This window comes from Rhipicephalus sanguineus, chromosome 2 (genome assembly GCF_013339695.2).
Source record: "Rhipicephalus sanguineus isolate Rsan-2018 chromosome 2, BIME_Rsan_1.4, whole genome shotgun sequence".
NCBI lineage: Eukaryota > Metazoa > Arthropoda > Arachnida > Ixodida > Ixodidae > Rhipicephalus > Rhipicephalus sanguineus.
The window spans coordinates 105,976,924-105,994,506 of NC_051177.1; the positions used below are offsets into that span (position 1 = coordinate 105,976,924).

A 17,583-nucleotide genomic window follows, 5' to 3' on the forward strand; every position below is an offset into this window, starting at 1 on the left:
ACATGATTTGAAGCCTGGCGCTATTCTACGCTTCTGCCACGCATTATTACCTGCGTTAAGGAGACTCCTTCCACTTCATGACATTCATATAGTGTTTTTTTAGGAGTTTCAAGGAATAGTGTGGCTCTGATAAAACGCCTGCTTGCCACGCAGACGTCCTGGGTTCGATTCTCACTAGAACTCTATGATTTTTGTTATTTATTTTATTTGCATCCTTATCGATTATTCATATAATGTTTTTTTCCTAATAAGTTTCAGGAAAGAGCGAGGCTCGGTGGTAGAACACCTGCTTGCCACGCATACTGCCTGAGTTCGAATCTCACTCGTACCGAAGTTTTTTATTATGTATTTTATTTCCATTTTTCTCGATTTTTCGGTCATGGACGAGATGATGATTTTTCGCTCACAACCATGACGCTGTCACCGACGCCGACACCAACGCGGACGCCGACTCCGGGATTTCTGAGAAAGGAGCTCTTTAACGCTATCTCGTCAAAAACGTTTCAGGACCATGTACGATTAGCTCCGCGTAGCGTCTGGCTCGGTGAATCACAAACAAGCTGCAACACCTTATCAGACGAGCCGGCGATCCATGTTTACGCTGTCGGCTTTGCATTACGCCACGCGTGGTTGATAAATGGCGCAACTGTGCAAGGCCAAGGACAAAGATAGGCGCGCGCATTGCGTCGCTCGCCGTCTCTTCGACGCTGCATCAATTTGTGCAGTTTCGTTCCTCATACAGGCGTTTCTGCTCGTTCAAATGAACGACGCCTTTCTGACGTCTTTCTGGCGTCACGTAGCACGTGATCGTTTTTTTACGAGCTGGCAGCTGACCAATAACTTGCCGCCGGCAGGTTCGGTCCCTGCTGGCGGCAAGTTATCTTTTCGTCCACTTTACTTTCTTCACATTTATATTCTGAATACTAGCGATAACACCCCCTATACTTTCCTTGGCGTTATTGTCTGTTAGTTCTCATTTATATTGTGTCTAACAAAGAAAACAAGCCCTTAAGAGTCATCTTCTTTCCTCAATTCATAGCAAGGGTCTCGTTCTGGCAGACTTGATGCCTTCAGGTAGTATGCGAGCGATTATTGGTCAGCTGCCAGCTCGTAAAAAAACGATGACGTGCTACGTGACGCCAGAAAGGCAGAAAAAGAGTGTTCCACACTCGCCGCCATGGCTGCGATTGGCGCTGACTAACACTCCAAGGTTTAAATGCACATATATACCCCATAAAGTGGTAGAGCATCGGACGCGTTATTCGACGGTCGCAGGTTCGGTCCCTGCCGGCGGCAAGTTATCTTTTCGTCCTCTTTACTTTCTTCACATTTATATTCTAAATACTACAGATAACACCCCCTATACTTTCCTTGGCGTTATGGTCTGTTAGTTCTCATTAAGCAGAATACTGGGCAGAATGCTCCCACGCAGATGGCCCAGGTTTGAGCCCCGTTCCGTCCTGGATGTTTTTTTATTATTTAGTTTTTTTTATTTCGCGCGACAGTGGTTACAGACACCGGCGGCGGCGGCGGTGGCGGGGGAATAAAGGACGTCACACCGAGGTGATGTGTGGACGCATCGCGATGACCGTCCCCTCGCGGGGCTAGGATAGTCGTCCACCGGATAATCGAATAAAGTCCTTTTCACTTCACTTCAGAATTACAGCGCCAAAAACGGCCATTGTTGTGATCTCATAATAGCTTTCGCTGTAAAACAAAATAGCTATACATATCACATTCTAGATTTGTTTTCTTTTTTTGCCGAACACTGGCTCGTACCGACTGTCGGGAATTGAACAAGAATCGAGCGGTTTTACGATTGTTCTATGTCAACTTCGGTATCAAAATGAAGCTTATGATGTCAGAGTTGCCGTTAGCACGTGACTTAGACCTACGTCAGACTGTGTTCATACGTCACTGTGAAACCACACCCTCGATACCGATATCGAAAGTGTTTTCTTTAAGGCAATGGTATTAAAAATATATTCAATTCTTTCCGAGGCACCGCGACGCTCCTTTTTAGGGTTATTGACACCAGTGCTTTTCTTCAGAGCAACAATATATCTTCTAAAATTCGTGTCAGTACGCGGATAAACGTTTTAGCTAGTATCGTAGGCATCTAGAAGAGCCGATGGCAGAGTTGCCAGTTCCGCTTATAATAAGCGGATTCGGGCTTCTTTTTTCGCCGAGTCGCTTGCAGAATTTTTCAGTCGCTTGTCGCGTTTTTGGGGCTTGTTTACATTTTTCCAACAAATATAGTCATTTTAGTGGTCATCACGTTCACCAATAGCGCGCTTGTCGTTCACTAATAGCACGTTTGTCGATGACTTTGAGTTGTTCACGGTTGAAGTCAACCATATGTTGGGGGAATGAACAAGTAACGTTAATCATGCACTGGCAAACGTGCATTCAACCCAGTGGAGACTACCCTAGAGGTAATGTTAAATAGTAAATATGTGCTTTCCTTCACAATTGCGCATATTATCGATGTACAAAATAATTTAAATGATTTTTTCCACTCTCCTTTGTATTTGAGTGACGTTTTTTGGTATAATTAAAAATATTTTCAAGAATAGAAAAAAAACCATTGAATTTTCACTTCTTTTGGGCTTCTTCGCGAAAGTCGCACCGCTTTTTGGGACTTCTTTTGTGATCATTATTTGCTTCTTAGCTCGGTAGCATCTGGCAACTCTGACCGATGGCTAAATTTTTTCTGTCACCCATGTGACTATTCGGCTCCTACAGCTGAATATCTGCGTCAACCTTTTTACACATCGCGTAAAATTATCGCGTTACGAAAGTGAGAAAGGGTGCAGATGAGGCACTTATTCTGCAGGTGTTGGAACCACTCACCGACGTATCAGAAGAACCGAACTGAAGAAGTAGAAAGAAGGAGGGAATAAACGTCGATTTGCGCGAATCATTCAGAAGTAGTATACATCTGTCTATACGAAATGGGTTGCCTAGTTAGTCCGTAGGCCTCCCCTGCCTTTCTGGCCTGGTTCACCGGCTTGCGTCGGTCGTGCGAGACCGCAATGTTTCGAGCTTAGAATAGTAGTTGGCAGTCGATGTTCCGTTAAGCTCGACGGTTTTAGCGTGAAGCGTTAGCAACAACAATCGAGGCAGACCAATAAGGCTTTTAAAAAAAATTACAGCATATCCACGGGTGAATGATGAAGAGCTTGGGCAAAGCTCCTGAAGCAATCATGGTTACACCGTGAAATGTTCAGTGGTTTCGCCCAGCAGTAATCAAAGCAATACGCCGCTTTGATTATTGCACGCCATCTAGCGTGCAGGGTGCCGCTGCTTTTTTTTCGTTTTTTTTGTTTTTTCTTTTTTTGCGCACATATTGCACACATCTCTATGGGATAGTGCCATCTAGTATATCGTCACCCAACTGCAGCTTGCATGCATCTCTATGGGACAGCGCCATTTATTGAATGATACGGAAGACACGACGGCGGGGACATGCACGCCGCATGGAGCGACGACCGACCAGGTGATGCTATAAGGAGCTTCGCCCCTAAAAATGCGGAATGGAAGTCGTCGCATGGCCCAGAGCCGCATATCCCTTCGGAGGGGATATATGGCTCTGGCACGGCCTTACCGGTTAAAATGAAGCCACTGCTTGCCCACCCCTCATCTCGAAAACTTGATCTTTACTAGTAGCGTCCTCTTAAAAATAAAGGTGTTTCACTGCGTTAATGCAAACGCTACGTTAATTCTAAAATAACAGATCGTTGTTGTCGACGAAAGTAACATATCGAGATGCGTACACTGATACCTCGTTGTCCAATAAAATTTGACAAGACTTCGAGATTTCTTGAGGAAACCAGAAACGCAAAGACGCACACTGAGCAGTATGGGTACAGGAAAACTTGCCATATTAATGAGGCCCTGCAACAATTTTCGTAGTTAATATTCGAGTGGCTTTTCAAGGAGTTTATCGCCTCATGAATCGACTGCCGCAAAATAATTTCAGTGTCCGTCAAGTACGAGCGCAGTACAGGGATCTGCCGCTCTCTCTCAGTTTTCTGCAAAAACTGGGGCGACGGTTCCAGACTTCTTTTAGATGCGTAGCAGCTCTTTGACTAGCCTGTGTAACGCTGTCCGTCCGCATTAACGCGAGGCAACGCGCTTCCCTCGGCGCAGTTGTTGGAGCGGTGCCAAGTAGGTCACGCCGCAGCTGGGCGTTGACGTCACGCACCCCTGGCATGCTTCCCTCGCAGGTGCGCGCGTACGTCATTCTCCCCCTCACCCGCCGGAGCGCCGCAGCTGCCGGCTCCGACGCCCGCTCGCCTCCCGTGTCCGCGTTTCAAACAAGCGTTCACACCAGTAAACGCTACACCGAGTTTCGCTTCAAACGAATCTTCCAGCGCTCACCGCAGCACCCGCGTTAGCGCCGTTCAACCCGTGACGCCACACGCGCGCAACGCTGCTGCTTCGCATCCCATCAGCGTTCCCTTCGGGGAGATGGTCCAATTTTTGACCGTCAACGCTTTGTCTTGCCTCTCGTACCAGTAAGCGCGCTGAAAGCTACGCAGGGGGCAATGACAAAGGGGCAAGAGGGAGAGAGAATAAAACATTTATTGCAAACAAGTGGAGTCTCTAGTGGTTGGACCTCCTAGTCCGGAAGATCATTGGCTCTTGCCGCCGTCCGGGCTCGGTCGACCAGTGCTTGTTGCTGCCCTGGGTCAGAGCTGGACAGGGTCGCCTCCCACTCGACTAATGTAGGATTATGTTTGGCCGATATATTGGGATTCTCTTGGCACTCCCAGACCATATGGAATAAGGTGGCCGTCTGGGGACAAAATTTATATTGCGGATTGTACGCCGAGGGATCTATTTTAAACAATATATACGGATTTGGAAAACATAATGATTCTAATCGTCGCCACGCGACCTGCGTTGCTTTATCTAATTTAGGATCAGGTGGGGGTAGAGTGCGTCTACTCAGCCTAATGTGTTGCAGGATATAGGTGTAGGAAAGGAGGGGCTGGGGGTCGTCCTGGTCAGCGAGAAGTTGCGTTGTGGAGGAAGCAGTGGAGGTCCGGTGTAAGAGTTCGCGGGCGGAGGCGTGAGCAAGCTCATTGCCTCGAACTCCTGCGTGCCCTGGTACCCATAACAACTGTATCCACTGACCCTCTTGAGGAGTGGCCGCAGCCTGCTGCAGTATTGAATGCGCTAAGCGACCGACTTGACCTCTTGCGAAATTACGATACGCCGCCTGGGAATCCGTGAGGACAAAGGTGGCTTTTGTATTACGCATGGCTAAGGCTATACCGGCTTCTTCCATGGCTGTATTGTCGATTCCGGTAGCCGAGACGCAGTCCACGACCTGTCCCCTGTTTACCACGGCTGCCGTGGTGCGGTTGTGCAGGGGTCCGGCGGCATCTACAAAGAAGGCAAGAAAATAGGGTCCGTTCGTCAGCGCGCGTCATGACCTTTAGAACTTTCTTTTTCTTCGAACGCGCGGCTTGCTTTCAGGTGATCGCGAGAGCGCTCGCGGGCACGTGGCGCAGCCCGTGGTGGCCGCAGTAACTATGCAGCTCACGGTGCTCGAATGAGCCAACTGCCGTGGACTTTGGGTTTATGGCGCCGTCATTTGGGTTTATGGCATCATTTGTCGAGTTAAGAGGGAGCGATTTCTATCTGACTTTGAGGATTAATTGTAAATTCCAGGTCACGTGCTGAGCTATAATATTTGGATCACGTGTTCTCAGTATCCTCGTATACCGAACGGCAGCGTTTTCTCACCATCCTCAAAAAGTGTTGCAGGGTCCTTTTAAACTTGTATAGCGCGTGGGAGGAAACCGCGCTCTCTTTTCTTCGTTGAACGCTAGCGTTTTATCGTGCCCATAGTAAGATGGCGGCCGTAGCCGCCAGTCTTAGGGTGGGTACCGCTTCACTCTTCAATCATAATTTCTACTCCAGTGATTCTTTTAAAATTTCCTTGGGGCAGACAAAGACAAGCGCTCGTCTCTGTTTGTTCTCCTCCCTGTCCCTCATTCTTCGCGCTATAACCGTTAAACGTAGTGTAGTGAGTCGTAAGAATCCAGAAATCAAGAAGACCGAGACTTAGTAGCGTTTGCTGTCGGGCTAGTTGGTACATGGCTGAAGTTGAATCGATGGCGCGAATGCTCGGACAGGGACGAAGAACGCAGGACACGGACAAGTGCCCCCGCGTACTGTGTTCTTTGTCCCTGCAGGAGCATTTGCGCCATTATTCCAACTTCAAGACCAAGACGGAGAAATATCCGGAGACGAAAGCACGAATGAAAAACGCCAAGAATCGTAAGAGGACGTGTTCGGAAGCAATAGATGAATAATTCTATCTTTTTAAAATCAGTATTACAACAGTTTCCTCCGAATTTATAACAAAGGAAGCAGCGTTCGCTATCCGCTCTTCGTCCTTGTAGTGTGGCATGTCCGAAAATTGTATAAAGCACACGCTCTGATGAGTTACAAAATTGAAATGTGGTGCGGTACAGATTTCTACTTCGTGTTCTGGAAAGCCTGGCACCCTGAAATATATTCCAACGCTCCTGTTTACTCTCTTTCTACCTTTCCCACTTCTTCTTTCACTCCTGGAAGTATGCACGGTTCTCGGTTGTTAAGAAAAAAATCTGATTTCTCCTCTCCCTTCTTTCTTTCCTTTATTACGAGCCACCTAAACCTGCACGCTTCCGTCAACGATTCAAACACATCCACCAGAAGTGGCTTTCATATTCAAGAATGGTACGACACGCTAATGAAAACGGAAGTACGAGATGCCACGAATACGTTAACCTCAGGAGAAAAAAGCGAATAAACCGCCTTGTAGGGTCCTTTGTCAAATTCAGAGGCGTCAAGAAGTGAAACTGCTTACGCGGAATGTTTTCGCGCGGAAATATAAAACGGAACTCGCTATTTATAATTTTCTATACCTTCACGAGTTCTATTTGCGAATACGCGCAGTACCTAATGGAGTTCAGTTCCGGTTCCATTCTTTCTACGATGACGGTAGGAGAACGGCTTTTTTCTTTCTTCGTGTCTCTACCTGTTGACGATCTCCGGATCCGTGGGACAGCAGCGTTCGGTGGGAAATAAATCTAGACGATTACGAAAGGGCCTTACCCCGAAAAGAGAGAAAGTGCGTGGCAGTTAGGCCTCCATTACGCGTATACCGAAGTAGAGAGATAGTCCGCTTCCGAACGAGGCCCATTTGCGAAATATGTACGCATGAGGACGCGTTTGTCTCTCCCCTGACGTGTTTTGACGAAAAGTGGTCGTCTCGTCGCGGACAAGGTTTTTTAGGGGCGAAGCTCCTTAAGGCGGCACGCGTTCGTCCCTCGTCGTGCTCGTAGTAGTGAGTAACAAGTCTTACCCTTTGACCTCCAAGGTGGTGCCGGTGGGAGATTTCTCCTGTGCGTTGTTGAACAATAAAAAATTCGCAGCGTGCGCGTTAACTAAAAGCCGAATTCTTCTGTCTCTGTAGAAGTGTAAGTGTTAGCTAAAAGCCGACTTCTTCTGTCTCTCATTCCCATTAGCAGCCATTGTTTACCTCCAAGGTAGTGCCTGGTGAGATTTCTCCTGTGCGTGATTAAACAATAAAAATTTTGTTCAAAACGCCGTTGATTGATGAAATAAACCAACGAAAGACGCCAGATGTTTTGTAAAAACAAAACGAAAGAACGCCAGATGTTTCTAAAGCAAAACGAAAAAGACGCCAGCTGCTTAACGAAAGACGCAAGGTGTTTTCTAAAGCAATGGTTTTCTAAACAATGAAAATTCACAGCGTACATGTAAAATTAAAGTGAGCTGCAAGTCGTCATAACTCATCGAACCTTTAGTATAAACGCGCCCGATCTCACGTCGGTGATGATGTACTGGGCAGAATTCACGGAAGATTCACGGTTTACCGATGAACCTCCGCAGCTTCGCCCACTCATCATCATTCACTCCGTGGATATGCTGTGATTTTTTTTTTGCTGAAGTTTGTGCTGCAGATTCGTCGTCAGCGCCAGATGCGTGGACGCAGATGTCCTTGTCACCGTTCACTTCCGTATGTAAAAAAACCGACTGGCTATTTACGTAGATTGAAAACTGTTGAAGAGAAGACAAGGGGTACAGGCACCAGTAATACAGGGCCTACAGAAAGCGACGCAAGCGGCGTCTGCTCGCGTACAGGAGAGTGCGGCTATGGAAGTGGAGAATAGGGGGCCTGTCAAGAGGCCGCTGCCGGCAGATGAGGGAGTTAATGCGAAAAGGTTAGCCGAAACATCGACGGTAGACATGCCACAGCCAGTTGTTAAGGTCACTAGTCGTAAGGCACACATAACTAACCTTGCGGATAAAGTAGGAAAACAGGGGGAAAGACAGGATAGGTTGGAGGCTCGGGTCGAGAAAATCGAAGCTAGGCTCGACAAAATAGAGGAGCGTCTTGGCACCCTCGCCAGTGAATTCAGGTCTTCCACAACCCAGGTTATGGGCATGTTTCAGCAGCTCCATTCTTTATTGGAGGCAAGACTGCCCCCCGTAGTTGGCCAAGCGCCAACATTGGACAACCTGTTGCCTCATCATGGCCCCTCGCCAACAAATTGAGGTTTGGCAGTGGAACTGCAGGGGTTTCCGTCGCAAGCGGGGAACCTGCAGTTACACGTACAAAATCTGGATAGTAAGCCGGACATAATAGCCTTACAGGAGACTAGTGGTTCCGTGAAATTACCCGGATTTAAGGCACTTACACCGCAAGGGATTGATCCAAGGGGCGTATCGCGCGTCTTTACCGCAATGTTAGTCTATCGCAACACCACCGCCATTCAGCATACCATACATAGCAGCAGGGAAGACTACGTACTGCTGGAGATTGTGCCCAAGCGAAAGGATGAGAAGAGTCTGTTTGTACTTTATGTATATTGTTCTCCAAAAGATGAGGAATTGGGCTTGCCACCGCTCCTGATTCAAACTCAACGGTTAGCGGCGGGGGATTTCAATGCGCCTCACCCAGAGTGGGGTTACATCCAAGCCAGCCCAAAGGGCAATCGGCTTTGGCAAGTTGCCCGGGATCTGCGGTGGACGCTCTTAAACAACCCGCAAGATCATACGAGGATAGGCAACAACATTAGCATGGATACTTCTCCGGACCTTACGTTTCTCAAGGGTATCAGTAATGCAAAGTGGGTTAACACGGGACAAACGCTAAGAAGTGATCACTATATCCTTTCCACGACGTTTAGTGCTTCGAAGCATAAAGACAAAGTGAAAGGCCATAAAGTTACAGATTGGGACAGATATAGGAAAACCAGGGCAGACACGGTGAACGGGGAAATTGAAGACTTGGACGCTTGGGTTGGGGCGCTCAAGCAGGATGTAAAGAGTACCACGGTAGAAGTGCCAATCGAGGAAGAGGAGTTTACTGCAGACTCTAGGCTGTTACACATGTGGGAAGCGCACGCGAGTCTCCTGAAAAGGTGGAAGAAGCAGAAACATAATGGCGTCCTTCGCAGAAGGATGGCCAAGCTAGAACGCCAAATTGAGACCTACACATTGGACTTGCAGTGCAAGCAGTGGGGACAGATTTGTGATCGAATGAATGGTCAGTTTGGATGCAAAAAGACATGGCAGTTGTTGAGGCACCTTTTGGATCCGGCGGCAACCAAGTTGGCACAAAGGGGACAAATGACTCGGTTAGAGCATCAGTATCAAGGCACGATGGGAGAATTTATACAGGAACTCCGGGATCGATACATAACCAAAGGAGTAGATGGTTGCTTACCCCACTATTCGGGGGCGGAAAACTAAGAACTAGATGAAGACTTTACGGTGGTGGAGGTGGAGTTTGACATGGGGCAGCTCCGCACTACGTCAGCCGCGGGCCTGGACGGGGTTACTAATAAAATGCTGAGGAACCTAGATTTCAAATCGGTGGGGGCGCTCACGGACTTGATGAACAAGTATTGGGTGGCAGGGGAGATCCCAGCACAATGGAAGCATTCTACGATTATATTTATTCCTAAGCCAGGCAAGAAGCTCTGCGTGGAGAACCTGCGCCCGATCTCACTGACATCATGCGTGGGCAAATTGATGGAGCACGTGGTTTTAAACAGGTTTCAGGGTTATGCGGAGGACAAGGCAATCTTTCCCGCAACTATGATTGGTTTCAGGGCCAATTTGTCCATGCAGGACGTCATGTTACAGCTGAAAGATGACGTAGTAGATCCCGGGAACGGCACGGGCACCAAAGCTATATTGGGGCTCGACCTGAATAAGGCTTTTGACAATGTTTCCCATGAGGCAATATTAAAGAACCTATCGGACGTTAACCCAGGGGCCAGAATCTTCCGCTACATCAGATCATTCTTGGAGAGCAGGACTGCGGAGATTGCAGTTGGAGAAATCAAATCGGATTCTTTCCCGATGGGGGGCAAGGGGACGCCACAGGGTTCAGTTTTGTCGCCGTTCCTGTTTAACCTCGCTTTGATTAAGATACCGCCGAGGCTGGAAGATATACCGGGACTGAAGCACACATTTTATGCGGATGATATTACTATATGGGTGACCAGGGGTAGGGATGCGCAGTTGGAGGAAACGCTACAACAGGCAGTCAATAGTGTAGAAGAGCTCGCAGGAGATGTGGGACTCTCATGCTCTCAGCCCAAGTCCGAGCTCTTTGTGGTTCAGGAAAAACCACGAGGTCCACATGCGAGGCACTATATTCCGCCACCACCGCTGGAGGTAAAAGTGGGGGGTATGCCGGTCGCCGAAGCCCAAGCGATCAGAATCCTGGGCCTATATTTACAGACTAACAGGAAGAATACGGTGGCCCTTGAAAAGCTTAAGAACACGGTCAACGTTACCGTAAGGCTAATCAGGCGAATCGCTAACCGTAAGAGCGGGATAAAAGAAAAGAATCTCTGTAAGCTGGTACAGGCGTTTGTGCTCTGCAGGATTACTTATGCGACACCTTACATGAAATTGGATACCACAGAAAAAGGCAAGGTCGAGGCTATGATTAGGCAGGCTTACAAGACAGCCCTTGGGCTTCCTAAGAATGCGTCAACAGACAGGCTACTAAGATTAGGGGTGCACAACCCCCTGGAAGAACTACGGGAGGCGCACCTGGTGATGCAGCACGCTAGGCTTTCGACAACGGAAACTGGCAGGGATATATTGGAAAGGATTGGCGTTGGCGCCGAGGCTCCCGCTGGTGACACTAAAACTCAGGTGCGGCGAGAATTACACAAGGCCTTGTACATAAAGCCTTTGCCCAAGAACATGCATCCGATCCACCATGAGGGAAGCAGGCAGGCAAGAGCCAGAAATTTACATGTTCAATATGGGGAGTACACATTGGCAGTCTATACAGACGTCGCGGAAATTAAGGACAAGGACGCATTTGCGATTATGGTGGTGGACAGGCGGGGACGCTTGGTCGCCTCTGGATCAGTCAAAACCCGCTCCTCAGAAACTGCTGAGGAAGCGGCAATAGCGCTAGCTATCACTAATTCTCAGTCTAACCTGATTCTCAGTGATTCGAAAACAGCCATTCGAAATCTGGCGCGGGGCAGAATATCGGTCACCGCCGCACGACTGCTGCACCGAGCCGCGGGGCGAGAAATTCGGGAAATAGAAATTGTCTGGGTATCAGCGCACTCTGGAAACCCTGGGAACGAGGCGGCTCACCTGAATGCTCGAGGTTTCGTCAGCCGGGCAGGTGAGCCTCCCGTTCCGGGGAGATCCGCGAGAGATGGGCTGGTGTCCTTTCACGTCATCACCAATCATTATAAACTAGAGCGTAGGCTTTATCCGCCTCCGCACAAGCGGTTGACCAAGGCGCAGGAATGCGTCTGGAGAAAACTGCAGACGCGATCGTTTCCCAACCCATACGTGTTGAGCAAAATATACCCGGAGGAGATTAAGCCACAATGCAAATGGTGCCAGGCAGTGGCAAGTTATGACCATATACTGTGGGAATGTAGCATGGTGCCGCCACCGGCGGATATTATGCGTGATCCCTCTCTCGAGCAGTGGGAGGCCGTGTTGACCAGCTCAGACCCAGCCGTCCAGACAAGGGTCGTGGAGTGGGCCACACAGGTCGCCGTCAACCTTGGGTTGATGGCCATCTAACACGGAATCGTCCCCAACTGTTTTCTGACGAAATAAAGTTTTTCCATCCATCCATCGTGATGTAAAAAAAAGAACAAACACGACAAACTCCTGAGAGAAAAAGAGCACTAAGAAGAAGAAAAAAAAAAGCTTTGCCTATCCTATCATGTAAACCTTCGGAGAGAGCTCATACAACAAAAATTTACATTTTCCTGGAACCCATACCAGGTTTCTCAGTGAGAGCTCGTAGAGAAAGCAGGAAGATGGATTTCGCCATGGCTCAAAACAGATTGCTTATTTCAATTTTCGCTGAATGAAGCACGAATGCACTAAATGGGAATGCACTCAATGTCGAGGCAGGAAAGCGCGTATAATTTTTCTTCCTTTTTATTTACTAACGCTCTAATGCCTAGTGGGTTCCGTAAAGGCATCAGAGCGAAAGGAACATATGTAAAGAGTCGCAGCGCTGCTACGATGAACGCTTGGTTAATACCGTTTTCCTGACAAAGTTTCATTGACTTTACAAGCATTGGGAGATTAAAGAAGATGGGAAAATGATTTCGGTTTTAAGCTGATAAATACCGTCCTATATAACCATCTGTGTGCGCAGCATAGATTGTTGTGGGACATAAAGACCTCAGTTTATGTAAATTTCATGCATGCCCCGCACGTGCTTTTCCATTACTATTGTATTTTTCCTGTTGAAAACGTTTGTTCTTTTTCATTTGACACAAAGCCTGACACATCTAATATCTGATAACTGATACGTGATATCAATTACAGCACATTTGCGTCTTCGTGAACAGTGACTGATCAAGAACCCTGCGCTAATGCCTTAAACTTAATATGATTACCGTTTGTGTTAGTACCGATAGAAATCTTAAGCATGAAACGACTGAATGTACATCGAGTTCGTGTGGTTTAACCGTACTGAGATACGGACATAGGGGGGAGAGGGGGACATATACAAGAGAAAGCACAGAACCGCATTCGGGAACTTTTATTGCGATAGCACTTATATGGACAGTCTCGGCTGGAAAATGTCCGTCCCCGTCGCCGTCATTCACCGTATATCTATAAGTATGTATATATATAGAAGAGCCGCAAAGAAAAATAATTCAGAAATTATTTCCGACGCGCGGAATCGAACGGGCGATCTCTCGCTTTGCAGCCCGCCGCGTTAGACGTTAGGCCACGACAGCACCGTCTTTCAGCCTGGTAACGGCGTGCTATTTATATACACCATGTAGTCCAGCATGCTTTCTTAGTGGTCGCATAGATGGCGCGACGTGCGCGCGTGTGGCGCGATTTAAAGATTGTCGCCCCGCTCCTGCGAACGCCGTTGCTCTTCGCTCTACAGGGCGTGATCGCTTTCGTGCGCTTATCTCGAGGAAAGAAGGGGCGGCCGGTGGGGTGTTTCGCCTCGCTCGCTGCAGCGGCCGCGTTTGCGAAAGGAGCGCGCTGTTCAAACAGAAATAAGTAACAACTGTGACAATTAGTTCGCGCTCGTCTTGTGCGTACCTGTTCGTTCCTTTCGTGCGTCCTGCTTTATGTTTGGGCAGTGCACTTCAAGTGTCGAGCGGTGACGCATTAGTTCGCGCTCGTCCTGCGTGCGTTCTTTTCGTGCGTGCTTTGGGCTCGAGGGACGCGCTGGCAATTTCGAGCTGCTTTCCGTTCTTCGCGTTACATTACAATTTATTGCTATCGCATTCATTGTTTCGCCGTTGCGGCGAAACTGTGACTTTTTTCTACGTGTCTATCTCTGCGCGACTGACTTTCAGTAACATACAGGGTCAACTCTTTTTTTTTTGTCAGCGATAGCACTGCATTCAAAAAGAACGCTGTTTATGTGACATTCTTTCTATCACTTTCAATCTCATCTACAGCGGGACACACGCGTCGTACCAATCTGATTGTTTAACGTTACGTTCTCACTAACTCAGAACCGATGCAATATCCGCGGCTTCATATAGAACATGGGATGAGGGGCGGTAAATTAGAGGGGCAAGACTCAACGGCGTCGATCGTGGCTATTGCACGAACGTGCGAAACGTAGTAGCGCTGTTGCCTTGCTGTTCGTTCATTAGTGCATCAAATACGCACGTTCGCCCCCATACGATGCTTTTCTTAGGACTGTCTGCGTCGGGTCTGCCCGCGAGATTTCTGGCCGAGCGAGATAGAGAAGGCAAGAAAGATAGCGAGTTTTTGTCCTTTTTTTTTCTACCGGTCGCGAAGGGATAGGCGTGGTATGTGAAGAAAGGTCAAAGAAGCTCAGATTAATGGCTTCCACGCACGAGGCAGTGTTATGGAGAAACCCTTCCTAGTCCTCGTGGCTTCGCAGTTGTAGTACTATTAAGCTCCAGTACTTCACTTCTCTCACTCGGCGGCACTATACCCTCTAACACGCCTCCAGCATTTTCAATACCTTGCCTTCCCTAACGAATGTAACGCGTCGTTATGACAGCCGGCAGGCTCGAAAATGGGCGAAACCCGCGAATAAACCAAGGTCAAATTGTTCACAGTTATCTGGTATATTACAGACTTGCCCGCCAGCCAAGTCGAAAACTGTAGCAAGAACTCTCTCTTCTGGTGGATCGCCTGAGAATGCTCAAGTGTTAATGTTAAAGCCTTAGATGCCTCACTAAACGCGAAAAGTGATCGTCGGTGGCGTCGGCGCCAACAAGAATGATGTAAAAAGATCATCATCGCCTGATAATGCCTTAGAGGTGTTTGGCGGGTACCACGGTTCTCCGCAGAATGAAGAAAAATTGCAATAGTGGCTGCTCCCTATACTTCACACAAGTTATATTGATTTATAGCGTAGTGTGTTCCTCGCAAGTGAACTTCTATTGGTTGCCAAGGAAGCCCATAAGGCTCCCACGATCCATTTCCTTCAGAGTCTCAATAAAGTTGATTCCTTCTCTCTCTTTCTCACGTTACCGTATGTTATAAGGCGTGATGGGAGAGTTAAATAACGACCGGGCGTCACACAATGCGAGTTACGTAAATAGCGGGTCGTTTAAAGCTTCCAACCCATTAGAAAGCGCAGCCATAATTCTTCATCGTCATCAACCGTCGCATCAACAAAGTGCACATAATGCCTTACAGATGGTACCTCGCCTCTCCGCAGAATGACGAATAATGTCGTGGGTGCTTCCCAACTTCACAAAAATCACTATTTGTGGTGTAGTGGCTACGTTGCTAGTGTACTTGTATTAGTAGCCACAAGAGAGTTTATAACGGGCTCTAGAAATGCCGCTTTTCCAGCTTTCCCTGTGACTGTGCTGCGCTTTCCGCGCAGGCCTGGCATTTTTTACAGCGAAAGCTGTTATGAGATCATTTCACCGGCCGTTTTTGGCGCCGTAGTTGTCCGCCGCCGCCGCCGCCGCCGCCGCCGCTGCCGCTGCCGCCGCCGCTGCCGCCGCCGCTGCCGCCGCCGCCGCCGCCGCCGGTGTCCGTAACCAGTATCGCTCGAAATAAGAAAAAAAAAGGAAATAAGAAAAAATTTCCAGGATGGAACGAGGTTCGAACCTGGGCCCTCTGCGTGGGAGCCCAGTATTCAACCTCTGAGCCATGCCGGTTTTTTTTTTTTTTTTTTTTTTTTTCTTTTTTCTTTCATGGTATTTATTATAATGCGTATTTGAAATTATCACAAACGCTATGACGTAGTGATGCATTCACTTAGCGACAATAATCGCACAAGCACTGCACAAGCATTCAAAAGCTTACATGCATATATACTGTGCAAGTCCAGAGAAGCAGGAAAAGTCACTCTTCAAAGCTTGTTACACGTGGAGGCTGGTAAGGATGAACACCTCATCAAGATGGGGTGCCAGTCTGGTGTGATGTCAAGTTCCTCGTAAATGTCCTTTAGATGGAGAGCCATACGCATGAAATGCATACTTGAAGCAGTGGTTAGTTCTGCATAACGGTCTTGCATGCGCGTTTTCCACAGACTGTGCAGTCCCATAAGGAAAAACATGTCAAAGGGCACTTCATCAAGAGACGTTGGGAGAAGGTAACGTATAGTATGCGAGTTAATGTTAAAATATTTTTGAACAGTTCGTTGAAGGATGTCCCAAAATAGAATGGCATCTTTGCAGCTAATAAAACAGTGTTCTACTGTCTCTGGTACATCGCAGAGACGACAGTTAACTGAAGAAACAAAAATACCTTTCCTCTGCAACCATGATTTCACCGGCAGTGTATCAGTATGGAGTTTGTAAAAGAAGGTTTTTGTATCAGGAGAAAGATGCATTTTCCGAACTCGTTTTAGTACATCATGTCCTGGAAGGTGAGAATATAATGAGCGGTAAAGTGGAGGTGGAAAAAGCATTTCACATCGCTCGAACACTTCTTCAGTATTGCTACAGTTGTCAAGGACAGCTTGCTATGCTACAGGTAGACCTTGCCAAAGCTTTTGACCGTGTTAGTCATTCCTTTCTGTTTTCCCTTCTGCAACATGCAAATGTTGGCTCTGTTCTGCTGGAAGGCGTTAAACTTTGTTACAATGACTGTTCAACGCGACTAATTATTAATGGCCATCTGTCAAAACCGGTATCTATTTGCTCTTCTGTAAAGCAAGGCTGCCCAATGTCCCCACTGCTGTTCGCACTTTATCTTGAACCGCTATGCCTGAGCATAATACGATCGAATAGTATTCGCGGCTTCAATATATTAGGCAATGAAGTTAAGGTATTGGCTTATGCAGATGACGTAGCTTTCTTTTGCTCAGACAAACGAAGTATTGAGAATGTGGTATCTACAATAAGTAAATTCGGCATTGTATCAGGTGCTCGTTTAAACACATCTAAAAGTTTAGGATTATGGTTTGGATCATGGGGTAGTACGCCGGAGAAGTTCGCAGGAATTAATTGGACTCGTATTCCACCAAAGTACCTCGGTGTGCCGCTAGATGCGTACAGATTCAGCGCACGATACTGGAAAGAACGTGTTCCTAAGCTTGAACGACAGGCCCAGACTTACGTTCCACATCGCCTTTCCATCTTGGGAGAGCTAAAGCTTGCAATACATTTTTAGCCACAAAGCTATACTATGTATTGCAACTTATTCATTGCGCTCGATCTTACATACAGCGCTTTCATCGGACTTTCGCAACTTTCGTGTGGTCTTCGACGTTTGAACCAATGAGACGGGATAACCTATTCAGGCCAGTTAAGGAGGGAGGGCTGGGTTTAGTTCATTTATATCTATGGCAAATTGTTTCACGGTTCTACTTTTTTCGCGACAGTTCGCATCCCATTATTCGATCATTCTTGCAGATTACGTTTGTTAATGCTTTACCTGACTTGATTGTTTCCTCAGATTTCTCTGTACGCCCGTGTTTGTGGGGATTTATGCAGGAAGTTTTCATCGCTGTACGGTTTCTCAAGGTCCGGTTTTCCATAGAATATCTATACACAGTATCACGCAAGCGACTCTACAAGGATTTGTTATCCATGCTTTTTCCACCTCCACTGAGCCATGCCGGTGCTT

The 17,583-nt window shown here is 47.6% G+C and overlaps 1 protein-coding gene across 1 annotated transcript in view; it reads left to right on the forward strand.

The window, feature by feature from the left end:
• The first annotated feature begins 9,825 nt into the window (after positions 1-9,825).
• LOC119381788 (uncharacterized) overlaps positions 9,826-17,583 on the forward strand; it is a 38,141-nt gene continuing 30,383 nt past the window's right edge. The window contains exon 1 of the mRNA XM_037649548.1: positions 9,826-11,695. Within this exon, the coding sequence (XP_037505476.1) occupies positions 9,826-11,695 (1,870 nt within the window). The remainder of the gene's footprint in view (positions 11,696-17,583) is intronic.